Source organism: Electrona antarctica (assembly GCF_951216825.1).
Source record: "Electrona antarctica genome assembly, chromosome: 7".
Classification (NCBI taxonomy): Eukaryota; Metazoa; Chordata; class Actinopteri; order Myctophiformes; family Myctophidae; genus Electrona; species Electrona antarctica.
The window spans coordinates 30,818,239-30,839,294 of record NC_136812.1 but is presented as its reverse complement, the minus strand read 5'-3'; the positions used below and the strand labels follow the sequence as shown (position 1 = coordinate 30,839,294).

Genomic DNA, 21,056 nt, shown 5'->3' with positions numbered 1-21,056 from the left:
CTATCTCTCTCTCTCTCTCTCTCTCTCACCACACACGCACAGACACACACACGCACGCACGCACGCACGCACGCACGCACGCACAACTTAATCCCGACCCTAACCATAACCTCAAAATCCCTACCCTTTAGCATGACCTAAACCTTAGCCAATCCATCCCCTCGATGTAAATACTAAACCTTAACCAAACCTTTACCAGAACAATGTCAATACACAAATATAGTAAAACTTGCACGAGCACACACACACACACACACACACACACACACACACACACACTTACTTGCTTATGGTTGTCCATCGAATCCGATGATGACGTCCACTTATGTCCTTAACGGTGAGTTCTTTGGTGGCTAAAGAGTCCAATCCTGGAACCACATGTTTTATTGCAGGTGGGGCATGGGTAGGTTGTAGTGGTGGTAGTGGTACTGGCAGCCATGGGTGTGTTCCTCCTGTGTCTCTGTTGCCTCTGTTGCTGTCTTCTGACAGTCCTGTCCTCCTCCAGCCTCTGAGTTCCATCGTGACAGCGCTGCCGCCATGCGTCACGGTCAGCAGCAGCAGCCTCCAGGTCCTCAGGCCTGATGTTACATTTCCTCAGTGAGGTCTTCAGCTGGTCCTTGTAGCGCTTCTTTGGTCCTCCTGCCAGGCGCTGGCCATGGTGGAGCTGGCCATACAGCACTCTACGGGGCAGCCGATCTTGGGGCATCCGTATCACGTGTCCGAGCCAGCGCAGTTGGTGCTGGGTGATCATGGCCTCAATACTCCTGCAGTTGGTCTTAGCAAGTATTTCAGTTTGAGGTACATGATCACGCCAGGTGAGGCCAAGGATGCGCTGCAGGCATCCAACATGGAAACGCTCCAGGGCCTTGATGTGACGGCTATATGTGGTCCATGCTTCACAGCTGTAGAGGAGGGTGGTGATACAGACAGCCTGTACACACACACACACACACACACACACACACACACACACACACACACACACACACACACACACACACACACACACACACACACACACACACACACACACACACACACACATTTAAAACTCTGATCTCACTGATGTGTGAGTGATCAGATTTCCGTTTAGGTGCTTTTCTGTGCACAGGTGGCCCAAGGACAATTCTCAACAGAATGATGCATTGTCCTCTGGATAATGAGTTAAGAATTGCAACATCAAATTAAACATGCAGGATATAAGGACAAAAGACGCCTGATGGAGTTGTCCCTCTGACAGAGATTCACTGATACATTCAACTTGATTTAATTGCAAAACACACACAGATGCATACACAGTTAAATACATTCATACAGTATACTATACACACAGAGAGGCATACAGAGGCATACGCACACACATTCATTCTCTATTGCGACTCAGGCTTTTTACATCAAAGGGTGCCTGCTGGACACTCATACAGTATGTCACTTAGTTGTGTCACACGATGACACCCAGAACAGACAAAGCAATTACTCACACAGGTGTGTGCATGTGTGTCTGTGTGTACGTGTATTACTATAGCCTACTTGTGAAGGCCTCACAAGAGAAATGGTTGTTTTGTGGTTAAAAAAAGATCTAGGGAGTTATAGGCTTACAATCAGATTAGGGGTTAGTCCACTTGCCAGAATGTGAACCCGGACATTTTGAGTACCCTAAAGTTTTATGTTAGAAATGTCGAGTATGGGTCCTCAGCATTTAGAAACTGCCGGATTCTAACTTGCATAGGTTGGGCAATTTTGATAATAGGGGGATATGTGACCATACCATTAACAATCTATTTTCAAATTTTCATCATGCTTTAAGTAGCATGTGACATGTCAAAATAGGGGGTTTTCATGATTCTGAATTAATTCCAAGCATTCGTTTTGCACAAAAAACACTCTTTGGGCAGCCATAGCCATCAAGCCCGTCATCACAAATGTGATGAGGTCAGCACATTTGGGCACGTGGCTATGGACGTTTTTAGCCCAATGACTGTTTTTTGTGCAAAACGAATGCTTTGAATGGATTCAGAATCATGAAAATCCCCTAGTTTGAAACGTCACATGCTACATTTAAAAAATGTTGCCTTATATAGATTGTTAATGGGATGGTCACATATAACCCCTTATTATGAAAAGTTGGCAAAAAAAAAAGTTAGCATCCGGCAGTTTCTAAATGCTGTGGACCCGCATACTTGACATTTCTAACATAAAACTTTATGGTACTCAAAATGTCCGGGTTCACAATGGGGCTCTATGGACTGGCTAGTAGGCATTTTTACCGGTAGTTACACAACTGTGTCACACACCAAAAATAGCTTATCTACAATCTCACAACATGTCACACTGCAACACGTTGTGAGCTTGTAGATCTTTTGATGTTTTGGCTATTTTCAATGCCGTCCGAAAATGTGTGTGCGTGCGTACAGGTGGGTGTGTGTGTTTGTTGTCTATTGTGTGCAATTACACCATGCTTGTATCATCAAGAATGAGGTGATCTACTCACCCCAGAGCTAGAGAGACTGTAGGGAAAGTTCTTGTATGCAAACTCACCGGCCATTGGTTAGGTGTAAAAGCGCATGACATCATACCAACTGGCATGGAAGCCAGGTGTCATAAAGGAAGCATACCCTGGTTGTGAAGACAACAAATGACAGAACAGCAATACAGCATAGAGACGTGTGTGTGTGTGTGTGTGTGTGTGTGTGTGTGTGTGTGTGTGTGTGTGCGTGCGTGGGTGTGCGTGCGTGGGTGTGCGTGCGTGCGTGCGTGCATCAGAGTCAGAGACCAGGTGATGTCCTATCCTGTCTGAAATGAGTCAGGCAGTAAGGATGTCTGCAGGCTGTAGGAATTGGATCGCGCGTGTGCGCACACACACACACACACACACACACACACACACACGTTGCAAAAAAGCACTTGAGAAATGAAGACATGCTAAATTGAAGCTGAAGTTTCAGTCCATCAGCCTGTTTTTTATGGTTTTAAGGATACCAATCTGTCCAACCCAATCCTCTTGTCTCAATCTCTTCCACAGCCCTGTCTGTACTGCTGTTCCTTTCAACCCTGTCCATTAATCAATAACATGTACTTTCAGCTTCTCAAACTGAGTTCTCAAAATACTTCTGTGGCTGAGCAGCAGCAAGAGAGAGCATACTAGTTGGAACATCGGGAGAGGATATTAAAATCATAAAATTATACACTTGAATCATGTTCAATACTGCCCCGTAGTTCGACCTCCCCTTAGTTCGACCATGCATTAAGGTTGGCGAACATGCGCTGCTCCCGTGCTTGTGGGTATGTTTAGGTTAGGGTTAGAGATAGGGTTAGTAAGGTTAGTAATGGTGGAACTAACGGGAGGTCGTACCAATGCCACGCAGGAAGTGCAGCAGGGTGAAATCCACAATGTTCTATGTGATGGTTCTGGTGAGAGGCTGTGAAGGATGAGGACGAACTAGAAGAAGAAGAAGAAAAAGAACTTCCGCTGGTTTCCTGCCTGTCCTCTGTACAGTAGTAAACTCTGCTACCAATTAAGACCAACCTCTGGCTAGATAAGATTGCAGAGTATGTCACATCAACATTTCACCCCACTTAAACTTGTATATGATTATGATAAGTGACAATTGGTGGTGGAGACACCAAGGATGTAAATATACACTATTCACTTGCACTCAAGTCTGATGTAGCTATTTACGGGCAGTGGGTAAGAAACCCGGCCTGGCAGAGACCTGTGCTCTAAGTTATTTTCTTGTACATTTTCTTTTGCATTTGTCTAATAAAAGCTAGCAGATATAGTAAGTAGAATGTTTCAAGCTGATCGGTCCAACCTATCAGAGATTAGCTGTCAGACCTGCAAACGGACACAGACACACACATACGGACAGGTGTGAAAACATAATGGCTTGGCGGAGATAAGGTGACAAGAATGGAGAGTGCTAAGAGGTGAGGAGGAGTTTTCAGACTGCAGTGGAAAATGGAGAATCTACAGTTCTGACTGCAAAGAGGGACATTATGCCACAGTTTGGGAGCCAAAAGGAAGAAGTGTCTAGGACATGTTGAGTGTTGGCCAGGATATTTTAGGGAAGGTTTGAACAGATTTCCTGTGTTAGTTGATCTAAGTGAGAGGGAAGAGTGTGGACTTGGAATTTGGATCATATTCATATCCTGAAGGTACAAACTAGCGGTTCCATGCCCTTGATTGCCTTGTAGGCCATCAGCAGAATTTTGTGTTATTGTCTCCACCAGGCCGAAGGCATGGAGAGAGAGTATGTTTTGCACTCTGTGTGTCCGTCCGTCCGTCTGTGAACAGCTAATCTCTGGCACCGTTGGCTTGATCGCAGCCATACTCTGCACACACACTCCCTGTATGCCAGAGCTGAACCTCTGCTCCAAAGTTTTCACATTGGCCTGTTATAGCGCCACCAGGAGGCCGCTTTGTGCAAAACAAATGTTTTGACAGTACACCTACCGATTTTGTCCAAACATTACGCAAATTGGTACACAGTCTCTCTAGAGCCATTCAACGAAACGGGTCTTTCCAACCTGATTGGCTACGATTGGCTTCCAAAGTTCGCAGGAGTGCTCCGTTTCAAACAAAATGCTGCAAATCATGAACACATTGTGTGATTTCCGTGAAATGTTGCATGCACATTCCCACTAGGCCATGGAAGAAATGCCACTTGAATATTTTCAACTCAGCCTCATGGTGGCGCTATAACTGGCCGATTTGTGTTTTTACCTATAACTGCACCGATCTGTGTAAAACCTTGTATGCACACTCCCTAGAGGCCAAGGAAAAACCTTTGCCTGGAATTTTTCACATCTGCTCTTTATAGCGCCACCAGGAGGCCGACATATGTAAAACACATTTCCTAATATTACTCCTTCAGATTTTATCCAAATTTCACGCAAATCGGTACACATGCTCTCCATAGTCATGTGATCATGTGATTTGTTTGATTTCTCATAACTCCTCAACGCAGCGTCCGATTGCGGTGAAACTGTGCATGCATATTCCCACTACTAGGCTGAGGAAGAAATGCCACTTGACAGTTTTCAAATCAGCCTCATGGTGGCGTTACAACAGGCCAAGTCGCGTCACACACACACACACACACACACACACACACACACACACACACACACACACACACTTGCTTGCTTAAGGTTGTCCATCGTATCCGATGATGACAATCCATCTCTAGTTCTTCTTGTGAGTGCTCATGTGTCTATATAGTCCAATCCGTGATCCACACAATCTGCCACAAACAGGGCAGGGAAGAGCATTGACACACACACACACACACACACACACACACACACACACACACACACACACACACACACACAATATAAACATGTTTATATTACTCCTAAACATTTTTCCAAACATCACACACACTCCTATCCTCCTGGTGGAGACCTGTGCCCAGAAGGGCACTTTTTCTAGTTGTGGATTGAGTCAGCATCAGGAAAAATACAGACTGGAATTCTATGTAATGTAATATGTAGTGATGGCAGATTAATCTGCAAACACATATCGGTATCGGCCGTTTCTAGTTGTTTTTTGATTAATCGACCGGATTAATCAGTGATTGTCTTTACAGATAAACAAGCCCAAAGTAAAAGTTGGAACATATCTACAAGCTCACCATATTAAATATAAGGTATTAAAGTTAAATCTGACTTGCCTACGCCTGCAGTGCAGATACCATGTTACATATTTTTCAGAATGGACAAAATTATTATAATTTTACCAGTGGCTTGAAAAGCACTGGTCTATGAATACCCATGAAATCTTCGACATGCTAGTCATACTGACGTGTAGTTCTGTAGTTCTGATTGGCTGCCTTTCTACGCAACCCATAGAGGGGCTCGGGGGGGACGCAACCAGACACTTTTAATGCCATAGTCGAAATGGTTGCGCGAGCGGCGCCGCCGCCATGATGCCTCAGCGCAGCAAAGCAGAGCACACCGGAGCACACCCGCTGATTTAACAGTAACTTAACAACAACAGGATCTGTCGAGGTGACTCTGTAACTGACAGTGTAGCCTAAGCCTACTAAAATGAAACCAAAGGACCCTTTTATAACAATAAACTCTGATGGAAATGCAAATGGACTGTTATGGGTGCATTTGGCTTTATTTGCGCACTCTCAGGTAGCACATTCTCCAAGCCATTATATGTCGCACTTCACGCACAGCTGTCGGTTGTAGTGTTGACATTGGCTTGACAGGTACAAAGAACCTCTCCTATATGTGTCAAAATCGCGGGGGTCCGCGGATCGGCGCGTCCAACGGGGGTCCCTGCGGGGGTCCGCGGTGGTCTGCGTGGGGGTCCGAATGTGGTTTAACTCATTCAGTGCCACCTGGTTGACACCAAAGTGTAGAGGTTGCTATACAAGCCAATTAAAATTCGTTGTGCATGTCATGTGCACGTCGTCACGTGCACACTGGATTAGATCAATTAATTAATTAATTATTATTATTATTATTATTATTTTAAGGCGTCATTAGGCGTCAGTGCCAACGGGATACATTAAAGAAAGGTGTCACGAGGCGTCATGTGGCACTGGGTGTTAACTTGTTTCCACACACATAAATACAAACAGACAGATATTTACATTTCATAGCACAATTCTGGAGATATAAGGCAGCCACTGGTAATTAACTGATAATTGATCAGTTCTTGTTTAATACAGAACGAGATCATATCGACATAATTTAATACCTAATAATTAATATTGTGAGCTTGTAGATCTGTTCAAGCTGTTACTTTGGGCTTGTTTATCTGTAAAGACAATTGATTAATCAGACCGATACCGATTAATCAGAAAACAACTAGAATCACCCGATACCGATGTGTTTGCCGATTAATCTCCCATCAGTATTACAAATAGACACATTGTCACAGTCACAGACTTGTCTATATCATATGTGTTATGTTCTTGTTCTAGTTTTCATGGTCATGTCTTCTCCAGATGTATCTCTTGTGTACTATATGTGTATAACAAGAATCTGTATGATGGGATGCCAAGGGTGAGCCAGAAAATAGCAGCCAGGAGAATGAGACTAGCAGAACACTGCCAAAGACACCAGACTGCCAGCCAACAAACTAGTTCTATGGGAACCAACACACGGGCAGGCGTCGGGCACCGGTCACTATAGGACGTCCCACATTAACATATGTGGATGTACTCAGGAACAACGCGGGAACGCAAAGCACCAACGAGCTGGCCAGATGTATGGAGAACCGTGATGACTGGAAGCGACGATGGAGGGCTCGTCTGAGGACGACCTAGAGAGAGAGATTGGAAAACCAGTCAGATTGAAAAAGATGCACTCGGTTTCACCGACGGAGGCACGCTGACGCCACCTCAAGGTGACTTGAGCCACGTGAGGCACTGCCGAGCAAGCTTACCGAGGTTGATTAGTTGATAATTGTAATGAGTGCCTGTGTCCAACTGGCATGCTACTGCGCCCACTGTTTCTTGGGGGCTTAGGATGGCAGGTGAGCTGTTAGCAGCGGGTGTTGGTGACCAGTGCCTCCATCCGGGCCTGGCTCCTCCTGCGCCATTGTTCAATGTTGCATCATGCTACAGATGTGTCTTCTGTTTATATGGATTCAAATACCCAATCATGGGTTTTTGTGTGTGTGTGTGTGTGCCACATTCTCTCTTCTTTCTTTAACCTATATTTCTATGAAGGTCTCACAAACTCTTCCTCAAACTCTGCACTCTGAAAGCCTCTCGCACTCCACCTCTTCACCTCTTGTCTCTGTTTTGCATTAGCCTCTCCCTCAACACCTCTCTATCAAATGGGCACACAGAAGCACGCGCATGCACACACACACACACACACACACACACACACACACACACACACACACACACACACACACACACACACACACACACACACACACACACACACACACACTGTGAGTGTTTCATGTAAAGTGTCAGTGGACTTCTTATCCATTCGTGGGAGGTTAAATGTGCAAACAGGACCTGTGCTTCTCTCTCTCTTGCTCTCTCCTGTCTGATCTCTGGCTCTCCGTGAACAGCAACCCAAATAAGGAGATCTGCTGCGGCTGAAGAGTTGAGTGAGTATAGAACGCAGCAGAGTGGGCCAGTCAGACCATTCCTTAAAGGCCTTGGAAGAGTGGTCTGATAGGGGGAATGTGTGTGTGTGTGTGTGTGTGTGTGTGTGTGTGTGTGTGTGTGTGTGTGTGTGTGTGTGTGTGTGTGCGTGCGTCTGAGTACAGAGCAATGAGTGGATCTGTGGATGGAGGAATGGATGGAGCTAGAGCAGGAGATGTGGAGGGGGGCGTTAAGGGAGAGAGGGGGGTCATTAGTGAGTGGAGGCAGGTTTAGTTGCAGTTTAAATCACTGTCAGTAGCCTTGTGGCTGGAGTCTCCATCCCTCTACACCGGCCATATAGGGTTCCTGCTCTTTCTGTCTCCTTTCTCTACCTCCTCTGCCTCTCCCTTCTTCTCCTTGTCCCCTCTGGCCCTCCTTGGACTACGGTTCCCTAAACAAAAAACGTTCATTCTCACACAGGACAGTCTCTGGAAGGAGCACATCTCGAGCCAGAGGAGAGACAACAGCATATCGACAGACGTGCTATATACTACTACCTTCGTTTATCTCGGTGAGGGACATCCGAAGCAAACGCCACCATGGAGGCCATCAAGAAGAAGATGCAAATGTTGAAGCTGGACAAGGAGAACGCCATCGACCGGGCGGAGCAGGCTGAGACCGACAAGAAAGCAGCGGAGGACAAATGCAAACAGGTGAGGACCATGGAGAGAGGAATGAGAGTGGGAGATGGCAAGGCAAAAAAGGAGAGATAAAGATATGAGAGAACTGCATGTGTGCTTACAGTTGATTTAACTAGACTGGATCCATAAGGGTGCATTTGGTCATATGTGTATGCTTGCAGAGTTAGAAATAGATTAACACTGAGTATTTTACTGTGTTGAGGTGGATCATGATGCCTATGATAGTTCAGATCAAAGACATATAGTGTATTTTGTGACCTTAGATGAGAGCTAGGCTTCAGAGTTCTGTTTTATAAACTGGTAAAATAATGATATGTTGCTTCCTGATCATTTTCTGTTTATTCGTACATTCACAATAAAAGAAAGAAATTACCAGTATATGTCAACAGTTGTAGAAATCCACCTCCTATCCAGTATAGTGGGTTTTATTGCTGCTTACCGTTGGTCATTTTATAAGGTAATAATTGACACCAGTCATACTTCTAATGAAATGGCCTGTGTAAAAAATAAAAGACAAAGAAAGAAGAAGAAAAAAAAAGTTTACTGGAAACATGTCAAACAGATAGAGTTGAAAGTTTAGCTTTGCCACATTGATATCCACTGCCCTTTGGCAATGCAACTATGCTCAAAACTGCTATTTCAAATAATGTTAAAATGGAAAAGTGACGTACAAGTTCGGCACAAAATATATTTAAGATCTATTCCAAAAGGATAGACTAAAAAGCCAGTGTGAACAACTGGGACTCGAACTGGGACTAGTGAGCTCATGGCTCAGCACATCATGTCAAATGCTAGTCTTAAAACCAAGAACGGGTATACACAATCTATCAAACATTGTGAGTGTCCTGGATTTAATCGGTACCCACAGTGAAGTGTTAAGCCCAGTGCATAACAAATGGATAGAAGTCTCTATGGCAGCAAACTAAACATGTTCATTCAGACTGGAGGTGAGTGCCACAGGCACCATACAACAACAAATAGATGAGTAGGCGCTGGACACAGGAACAACAGTTCAGGACTTAACAGTGTTGACAGGAGGGAGACTTGAAAGTTGCATCAGGATAATCCAAGGGGATAACACCACATAGGGCTTGGCCCATTCAGGTGGTGAAGCCACCCAAGATCAGGGCTTGTTGTCCATGCATGGAGGACATTGTGGAGAGACCCATGGTATGGTGAGACCTGGAAGAGCCTATAGTTTGGGACCCTACTGAGGAGAGGATTACGGAGCATCTATCTGTATGTCTGTTGTGTGTCAAGCAGATAGGCAGTTCCTTCCAACACAGTTGGGAGGACACAACGCAAATGCTTGCAAATGAACAATAGCTGATAAAGGCAGACACACAGTCCCATAGAGCATAGACACCTGCACACGCACGCACGCACGCACGCACGCACGCACGCACGCACGCACGCACGCACGCACGCACGCACGCACGCACGCACGCACGCACGCACGCACACACACACACACACAATGCTTGTGTTCTCTGTGATAACAGCTGTATTTTTAGACAACAGAGGTGACAGACATCATGGAATCCATCAGGATTATCAAAAGCACTTCACAGAACCCCAGGCAGGCCCAGAGGGGACGACTGTTTAGGGGGAACACTTAACTCTGTGTGCGTGTGTGAGTGTGACGTGCACGCGCACAAGTGTGTGTGTGTGCGCATGCGTGCGTGCGTGTGAGAGAGAGAGAGAGAGAGAGAGCGAGAGAGAGAGAGAGAGAGAGAGAGAGAGACTGAGAGAGACTAAGAGAGACAGAGTTTAGACTGTACATACCAGGGCTCTTGTTATTATGGACTAAAAATACAGCATTAACATTAACACTCAGATGGAGTCATAAACATGACATCTAATCAGGCCTCCAGTACATGACGTGCCCCGCGTGTGAAGCTATGGCTGTCAACACCATACCTCCTGGGGAACATAATGTTTAAAGGGATATTTCACTTTCAAATATGGCTGGGGTCATTTATTTTTACCTCTGATACTGTACTTTATTTTTTTGAATGCCTCTAAACACTGATGCTGTTTGCCTTGTATATCCAGTTATAGGGAGCATACTTTTTAACACTTTACAGACAGACAGTACACATACATGTACATTTTACTGTATCCGACATGTTATTAAGTCAGAAACTCAGAATATATTGTAATTTCGAGGTTACAATATATCCACCATTAAGTTGAGTAGTAAAATGCTCTATATCCAACTGTCTACTTACGGTAGGCTTCCAACCAGAGGTCACCCAGTATAAGTTTATATAGTTTGACATCACTCACAGAATCTGATAAGGGAGTATGGATTCAAGTGAAAGGTATACTTTCAACAAACTCTATGAAAGGGGTCAGTTGGGCTCATTTTAACGTCTCGCCACAGTTTTGAGTTGCTTGGTTCAGTATTTAGATTTTTTAGATTTATTTTATCAGACAAGCCCTCTTCCTATATAAAGTTTAACCCGTTATTCCCGTAATTTCAAACTTTTAGATTTAGATTCATTGAAAATACCCATCCTTGGTTCTGTTGACTGCTATTGTCCTTCTAATGTGTGATGCGGTCGTGTTTTTTCAATTATTATTTTTATTTATCTTTTTATAATCTCTTGGAAAATGAGAAAATAAAAATAGAATAGTGTTCACCAGGCTAACAGAGTCATCTCATCCTCAGCTGGAGGACGAGTTGATGGACCTGCAGAAGAAGATGAAGATGACAGAGGATGAGTTGGACAAACACTCCTGCGGCCTGAAAGATGCTCAGGAGAAACTGGAACTGTCGGAGAAGACAGCAGCAGACGTAAGTGAAGGCCAGGGCGCGTGCACGCACGCACGCACGCACGCACGCACGCACGCACGCACGCACGCACGCACGCACGCACGCACGCACACACACACACACACACACAAAGTCACACACAGTCACACACAGTCACATACACATAACAACAACAAACAACAGATACATACTGTACACATACAAATACACCCCTGCACACACATCATGCACACTCACACACTCGCAAGCACCAACCTGTGGATGGTCCATTGGTTCATTATAGCTGCTCTCAATGCCAGTACCAGCTGTGAGATGCCTTTGATCAGCTGTGGTCTGCAGCACATCACAGAGTCTGCTACATTCCTGTGCAGCCAGTCCTGAAAGATGAGAACTCGAGTTCCCTGTGTACGCACACAGGGCACACACACACACACACACACACACACACACACACACACACACACACACACACACACACACACACACACACACACACACACACACACACACACGTTAAAAGACAGGTATTTTATATCTTGCAGCTGTAACATCATCATAATACTGTACAAATGCACTCATGATTACACAACCGAAAATGACTGCCCCCAATCCGTCCATTTTTAATTTGCATCTGGTTCTTGCAAGTGATGCAAAACCTGAATTATTTGATGGTATCACACACAGGTGGTCACTATGGATGGAAAAAGGTTTTCTTTTTCTTTTTTTTATGTACCGATCACTGTGACATTAAAGGAGTAATAGTCTCTGAATTTAATCAGTGATCTGTCTGAAGGATTATGAAGGATTTGATGTGATAACGATGACAATGATGTGTTGTTCTGCTTGGGGCTAAATTGTGTTAGCGGATATGGGATATACACTTTTCTCCTCATAAAGGATAACTGTTCTCTAATACAGTCTCAGACTCATTTTTGTCTCCACCAGGCCGAAGGCATGGGGAGAGAGTATGTTTTGCACTCTGTCCGTGTGTGTGTGCGTGTGTCCGTCCTTCCTTCCGTCCGTCCGTTACCAGCTAATCTCCGGCATCGTTGGCCCGATCCATGCCAAACTTTGCACACACACTCCCGATGCCAACGACGAACCTCTGCCCCAAATATTCCTCAACGTCCTGTTATAGCGCCACCATGAGGCCGATTTAGGCAAAACACATTTCTGTAGATCACTTGTACATACACATTTTATCCATACATCACACAATTCGGTATACACTATCTCCATAGCCATGTGATTAACACGGATCTGCACCATTTCCCATATTCCATCCTGATTGGCTAAGTTCATGATACATGGTACACATGATCTCTGTAGTCATGTGATCAAGACAAGTCTGTTGGATTTCTCAGATTCTACACTGATTGGCTAAGATTGCCTTCCAAAGTTTTCAGGGGAGTGGCCCGTTTTGTACAAAATGCTGCACATGTCCTGCTCATCCAGAATTCTATCCTGTGAGATGCTATGAGTGATCTGGATCTGCATTTCCTCAACAAAATGAAGAAAATTGTTGCAAAAAACAAACAAACAAACAAACAAACAAACAAAAAAAACATGTTTATATTACTCCTAAACATTTTGCCACACACACTCCTATCCTCCTGGTGGAGACCTGTGCTCAGAAGGGCACTTTTTCTAGTTCAGCCTGCTTCAGACAGGATGGTTCTACAATAGATCATCAATTGTAATCATTGGACAAAAGATAATTGTGGATTGTGGGTGACACTTCAAACCACAGTAGTGTCTGTCAATGATGGTTTCTATAACCATTTGGGAGAAAAAGAGATAAACATGGAGTCAAACGGGGAACAATTCTTCCCTGTTTTTGAAGAAAGGTAAGTGTAAGAGAGAGGCACAGCGAGTGAGAGAGAGAGGGGGGGGGGAGAGAGAGAGAGAGAGAGAGAGAGAGAGAGAGAGAGAGAGAGAGAGAGAGAGAGAGAGAGAGAGACATGCACACACCAAACGAGGTAGAGACTGAGCTACACTTCCTAACCGTCTGCCCACTGTACCAAGACATCAGAGACATATACTTTCCACGGATTACAATCACCCAAGGAGTTTGAAAACATGACTAATGACAAAAAACTCCCATATCTGTTGGGTGAAGTACAACAATGTGCAAACACAGCAGCTAGATTTGTGAGCTGCTGTGACAGGAGAAGGATGTCAAATGGAATACAAGCACCTTAAGGAATACAAACCATTGTGTGTACACTGTTTATCAAAAGTATAAAGCTAACGTCTCCTATATGGATGTATATTGTATAACTATCTCTGACAGAAAATGCACAATCTTTTTATAGTTTCACAAGATAGTATTACCCAAAGTGTTAATGTAACACAGTTCTGTTTACACCTTTATTTAATTCCTATTTATATCCAATATTTATTTGTAAATACATTGTTTTATTTTGATTGTCTTGTTCCACTTCTGCTTTGGCAATGTAAACGTACATTTTCTCATGCCAATAAAGCTCCTTTGAATTGAATTGAATTGAATTGAGAGAGAGGCATGGGTGGGGGAGAGAGAGAGAGAGAGAGAGAGAGAGAGAGAGAGAGAGAGAGAGAGAGAGGCATGGGTGGGAGAGAGACATGCCCTACCTTCCACCAGGATGTTTCATTGTTTCAGTGTTGTGGAGGACATCCCAGGGAAACACTGCATTGTACTGGACTGGGAGAAAGAGGAAGTGGCTAGAAAGGCTGAGAAGATTGAGGCACCTTGGATTATCTTAAGCTCAAGGAATAGTTATAAATGTGTGCGATTAAAAGTGCAGAGCGCCAAGGTAAATACTTGAATGAATCTTGCACAACACACTTGAAAATGTTTTCAACAGTGACCTTGGGTCTACAGCACACTGCTACACACACACACACACGCACGCACGCACGCACGCACGCACGCGCGCGCACACACACACACACACACACACACACACACACACACACACACACACACACACACACACACACACACACACACACACACACACACACACACACACACACACACACACACACACACACACACACACACATAGAATAGATAAGGTCTGCAGTGAAATGAACAGGCAGCTCTGAGGAATTCTGCTCCATTGCCATGAATGGCCAATGGCCATCCACAAGTTTCTTATTAGAGGCAGCAGTCAAGTCATTACACATCTATATCCACACAGCCTGCACTGACCAGACAGACAACCTGGTGGGGGTAGGGATGCGAGGATAGCAAGCCAATGATCCAGACAGTCTAGCAATAATAGCCTACGCTATGTGCGTGTGTGTGATGATTCACAGTGAATAAAGCGGACATGATCAACCAACCGGTAGTACTGATGTTCTCAGATCACTGCCAGTTTGGGCTGGCCTGCCAAGAAAAACACACAAAGGCTTTGTCCTGTAAATCTCAGGAAACTATTTCAATATTAGCATATAAAGAAACAATGCTTATGGGGGTGGAAACTGGACAATAGGTGGTGCCACAGGTAGCTGAGCACATACAGTTGCAAACAGCAACAGTAGTAGTAATGATGGTAATGCGAGGAAAAGGCTGGGTTTGAATCCCCAGCAGAGAAAGTGGAGCGTAGTGGCAGGGGCTCTGGTATGCTTGGAATGCCGCTAAGGCAAACAGAAAGGGCCACACTCATGTGTCTAATGAAATCAATGCCTCCAGCTTTTCCGGTGCAAGGGGCAAATCAAGCGGGAACTCAAACACATATGTAGTGGATGAAACCCCTAAACTGAACAGAAATTTGCAGAGCAGAAAGGATCTGAACCGAAATAAATCTAAATCTATGTGAATGTGATGTGTAGTTGTGTAGCCAATAGCCATGCCCACTTGTTATGTGAATAGGAAATTGTGAATGTAAACACATGCCAGACTTCTAGCATATCGTGAAAGAAGTCAAATAAATCTGTAACAGGTGGCAGGACCACTCAGCACATATAAAATAATATTCAACCGGACAAATACCAGTTATATATCACACAAACACACACTGCAGCCGTGCGCGCATCTTACACTCACGCACGCACACACACACACGCGTGCGGTCGTGCAGCCGTGACCACTTTTTACACGCACGCACACACACACACGTATGACACGCGCGTGCACACACACACACACGCACACACATGTGCGCGCGCACCCGAACTATTCTGTTCTGTTTGTCTGCTGGTTTAACTCCATCTGATTGATGGGCTCTGTCATCTGGGTGATGCTCAGGGCAGATACAGTATGCAGTGTTTTTCACTGCACGCATTTAACAAGTGGTCAATTGTTTTCTTTATTGAAAGATGTCAACAAGCTTTGCTTAAAATATGTCAGACAACCCAAACCAATTGTTGTGATCACGAGTTCAAAGGCATTTTTTATTAGCAGTAAAAGAGCCAAATCAGTTTTGTTCATTATTTTATTTGGAGTGATATTAGCTGCATGGCATCCAAGCTCTATGGGTACCATCATGACTTTACAATAAATGAAAAAAACAGTTCAAACTGACTTTGACTTAAAAGGAGTGTACCCCATAGCCTTTTGCAGATCACATCAGTCACAGAGATCATTTTTACGTGTGACTGTGTGCGCGCGGGCGTGTGTGTGTGTGCGTGCGTCACGTGCGTGTACGTGTGCGTGTGTGTGTGTGTGATATGCCCCGCCTATCCCGCTTGGAACCGTTACCTCATCAACCAAATCATCGCGTTCCTCTCTTCCCGAGTTCGAGATCGAGACTCGATCGCGCTTCAGTTTTCCTCCCAGTCAGTCCGCCAACAACAGGTCAGCAGCTCCTCCACAACCGGACCGCCGTGCCACGTGAATGCGTTACATTCCAAACATCTCCTCACCCTGAACGAGAAGCTGATCCCCAGCACAGACGGAAGCACATCACAAGAAACATCTGAGAACACCTGGGCGGGCAGGACACGACGTTTGGTTATATAACTTTTTCTCCGTTTGTTTTTGCACTTGAAAGATTTCGTTTCATTCCAAAGACACTTTGACCAAATCGGATCTATTTTTTTTTTAATACAATATTTGTGCCTACTTTTATTTTAAGTAGACCGAAGCACAACAAACATTTGCACAGCGCGCGAGGTTACAAGTCTTATTTTGTTAATATTTTTCTAGCCTTATATCAGATAGTTTTAGAATGGCAGGTCTGAATTCTTTGGATGCTGTGAAGAGAAAGATCCAGTGTTTGCAGCAGCAGGCGGACGACGCGGAGGACCGCGCTCAGGTTATACAGAGAGAGCTGGACAGTGAACGGGAACTCCGAGAGAAAGTGAGGAAAAAATGAGCAGATTTTTGTACTTTTTCCTTTCCCCTCAGTTTCTGTCTTTCTTCTTCCATCTCTATTCTCGGCCGTCTCCTTTCATTTGCCACTGACGTGCCGGCAAAATTGGTGCTGATGAGATTACGGTGAATTTACGGGCAAACAAAGTGAACTTTTTACTTTCGTTCATTGATTCATTGGCCGGTGTGAGGCGACACAGCCGGCCACAATGCAAGGCGTTGGTCTCCTGAAAAAAGTGTGGAATGGAATCCTGTAGGTCCTAGTGCATGCTCTGTTCCCACTTCTGTAATGTAATGATACACTAGCCTGGCTAATAAGCCAGACTAATATCACACAACACTGCTGGTAGGCAACTTTTTTTTGCCAACGGCTGATTCGGTCTGGTTTATTAACCAGGCTAATGATACACTGTCTGTCAAATCAGTGAATCAATTAACTAATCAATTGCAACCAAATTGATCCATTTGGAGCCATCTAAACCTATTTTGCTACATTTGTATACTCTCAAAATTACAAATATGAACATTATTCTCTAATATTGCTTTATGAGAAATTGTAGACAGCCAGACAGCCTAGCCTATCCTGTATAGTTTGGTTTTCTAAAGACTGCATTTTCTTAACCATATATCTAAGCTACTCATTCTCAGTACTCCTTCCTTACTGTATATGAGTCCTAATAGTTCACATTAATGACCTTGGTACAGTAGCATAGTTATTCTGAATCTGCCATATCAGTGGTTCTCAAAAGTATGCCTAGGGCCCGGTCCAGGAACCCTGAGGTTTCCTCAAAGGGTTCCAAATGGACCCTCACAGATCTGTAACTCTGACAGTGTACACTGTACAGGTCCATTTGCTTCATTTTGTAATTTGTGCACTCTCAGAGATATGGGGGTCCTTGAAATTAAAATATTTGAAAACCAGAGTAACGTACATGAATGAACATTTTAAAGACCATAGCATGTGGCCTACACAGGAGGAGGTTGCTAAAGAAGTAACAAGGAAGGAAGAGTAGGTGTTGCCTGTACAGTTTGAGGAGATGACATGATGAAAGGAGACAACTAAAGTATGGCTTTTCCCTTCCGTACAGAGAGATTGTCATTAGAGATGATTACCCAATCAAATTGGAAATTGGAGTTTACTCGCCTTTTAAGTTCATACAAACCATCTGAATGTAAATTCATATACCATGCATTAGTAGTGGTAGACTCATAGAGCGCTTTAACCTACCGTTAGACTAACGGCGTTAGTCAAACAAAACATTTGATTTCTCAACGTTATTTGCAAAGTAAGTTGTAGGCATGTCTTGTCAACCTTTGTTGTTTTCCTTTTTAAACCACCACACATGATTGGTGTGAGCTAAGTAACAGCATAGCACTGGTACCTGATGCATGTCCTGTATGTTATATGTATATCTGTTGATTCTGTATCTATAGGAGGTAGCCTGCCCTACCACTTATATATCATTGCTGTAGGGTGGGAACCTTGTATGTCTTATTTTTCAGCCCTTATCCCTAAACTTATTTGCCATTTTTTACTATTTTAAAACATTTTAAAATAGTACAAATAGCCGATCTACAAGCTCACAACATGTCGATGTAGATCGGCTAGTTGAAGGGATAAGGGGTAAGGGGTGGCACAATATATATGGCCACACATCCAGTCGTCCATAGACTTGGCTCTTGGCTGCCACTCTGTTTGTTAAAAGTGCTCTAAACAAATAATAAAAGTCCATAGACTAGCTGATATATGAAGTAATTTCAAAAGCCAGACGTTGGAGGGGCTAGCGCCCCTCAAAAACAAAAAAAGTTGAAATAAGGACATAGAAGGTTTCTACCAGACACCATTGATTTAGTTAACAATTAATGTTATTTCGCCAGTTACATCCCAGATGTTTGTATGTGTGGGGGTGGTGTGGTGGCGTAATGATGGGGAAATATGAGTGGACAGAAAACGTATGGGCGTGGCACTGTGGTGATTGTCAAAAAGCATTTGCATTTCAAAAGGCCTCACTCTGTTTCAGTGCAAAACAACATACATCCTAGTCAAGGGATAAAGGTTTTAAGTGTATACGTTTAAGGCCACACCCACTGCTGTGTACACTTGTAAACAATGGTCCAGTGAGCCAGGTATGACTGAATGAAAGAATGGCTGAAAGTCAAGCTGATTACCCTGAGATGGTGATCACAAGAAGCAAGCAACTGCAATGTATTTAAGTGTATACGTTTAAGGCCACACCCACTGCTGTGTACACTTGTAAACAATGGTCCAGTGAGCCAGGTATGACTGAATGAAAGAATGGCTGAAAGTCAAGCTGATTACCCTGAGATGGTGATCACAAGAAGCAAGCAACTGCAATGTATGCAGGGTACTAAGAGCCAGGACAATATGGCATACAACACATGTATGTATTTACAAGAAAGGAATACATGCACGCATGCACGTTTCAACTATATCAACCGTAAAGCATAGACATAAAGATTTCTCACAGCACAAGCTGTTAATGTTTATACATACAAGAATAGCATGTGTGGCTGGCTGGCTACCTCAAGGCTACCATATGTGAATAATTGGGGCAACCCGTAGTGATTTCTTGGCACAACAGCCTCTTTCATTGGAACAAGAGTGAGATCAAAACCGGAACCTTGCTGAGACTATTAAGTTAATGAATCATTTTTTGAATACGTTGAGGCAACAACAGAGGCACATTTGGCCGCATTTCTTACTGAGGATTAAACATAATTACTTAATGTTATTCCTAATTTGGTTTTGATGCCTCTTTAGATGTTACTTAACCACCCAATAATGCCATGGGCTTTGTCAGATTGCAGTTGCATGACATAGTCTTGACTTGGGAACACTCGTTTACTCAAATGTGTTTCATCCATGGACTTCATTTACATGATGCTTTTCAGGGTGTTTTTTCTTTCTTCTGTGAAACCGTTTTCTATGGTGTTGTTGGCATAGATATATATAAACTCTAGATGGCTCAAGGCGGAGTTTCTGACGTCGTTCACCCGGCAGCCATCTTACTTCGGGGCTACAGTACAGTATGTTCAATGGCAGCTCAAACAGAAACAGTCATAACTCGCTCAAATCTTGACGGATTTACAAACGGGTTGGTTTATTACAAACATTGTCAACGTGGCTATGATTCAGGACGCTTATCTGCTTAATTCTTTTTTTTTATATGAACGTCGTATAAAAGCATATAAGTATGCGGACGTCTCTGACGTTTATAACAAACCAAACCGTTTCAAAATCGGTTGAAAATTTAGCAAGTTATGGTCATTTAAGAGTACATGCCCCATAGACACAATGTTATGTGGCCCGAGGTAAGATGGCCGCCACGTAACGACGTCACTCTCCATTGGCCAACAGCGCAGGTGAGCTATCTAGAGTTTATATATATCTATGGTTGTTGGTGGTTAAGGGTTAAAAGTTCAGCCAAAAATAATTTGCCTGTGTTTCATCCCTAACAATGAGAATTCTCCATGAAAAGCAATGTACAAATTGAGAGCACAGACCGCGAGCCAAGACCTCCTCTCAGTCAAGACGGTTCATAGGCCTCACAGTCTACGAAACACGAATCAACATATATTCACGATATATTAAAGGCCCGGCCCCAGACCCAGGCCGCTGGTGTAGCGATCCGGGCACCTAGGCTGCAATGCCTGACAGCGTGTCACTGGTTTGAATCCGCGTGTCACTGGTTCCAGCCTTTGCTGCGTGTCACTACCCGTCTCTCTCTCTCGCCATTTCCTGTATGTCTACTGTATTATATCAATAAAAAAAAAATATATATACCGGTATCCAAATTTGGGAGGGATACCAAACGTCACTACCAGAATCAGAATAGGGTTGATGTGGTGTCTGGTTGCTAGGGCTGAGCTTACCAGCACTCCACTTGCCTCCACACCTCCACAGACTACACTGCTAAGATCCTTGGCATATTATCCCGCCCTCAATGTCTTCACATATTGTACAGTTAATATCAAACGCATTATTCAGGCACATTTCAGCCATCTCTTTTGCCCATTAGGACCACTCTACTCTACACAATGTCACCAAACAGCGTCGCACACCTATGGTAACATCATTCTACAGGCCACAGGTTTCTGCGTTACACCTTTTTGAGGCTACACACAGCTTTATGTGTTTGTCACGCTGGGCAAGATCTACGCTGTAGACGCTATCATTTTTTTGGCGGGAA

General features: G+C 44.0%; 2 protein-coding genes across 5 annotated transcripts in view; both read left to right on the top strand.

The window, feature by feature from the left end:
• Positions 1 to 21,056, top strand: part of lpl2a (lipoprotein lipase 2 a) — a 99,280-nt gene that overhangs the window by 62,372 nt on the left and 15,852 nt on the right. The window lies entirely within an intron of this gene.
• The window catches only part of tpm4a (tropomyosin 4a), a 33,135-nt gene continuing 20,470 nt past the window's right edge, over positions 8,392 to 21,056 (top strand). The window contains exons 1-2 of one of the 4 annotated variants that reach the window (XM_079506763.1): positions 8,392 to 8,779; positions 11,442 to 11,567. In XM_079506763.1, coding sequence (XP_079362889.1) covers positions 8,666 to 8,779; positions 11,442 to 11,567 — 240 coding nt within the window. In that variant the 5' untranslated portion in view covers positions 8,392 to 8,665. Of the gene's footprint in view, positions 8,780 to 11,441; positions 11,568 to 16,309; positions 16,835 to 21,056 lie in introns of those variants that run through there. The other 3 variants (XM_079506761.1, XM_079506764.1, XM_079506762.1) reach the window with 3 other exon arrangements.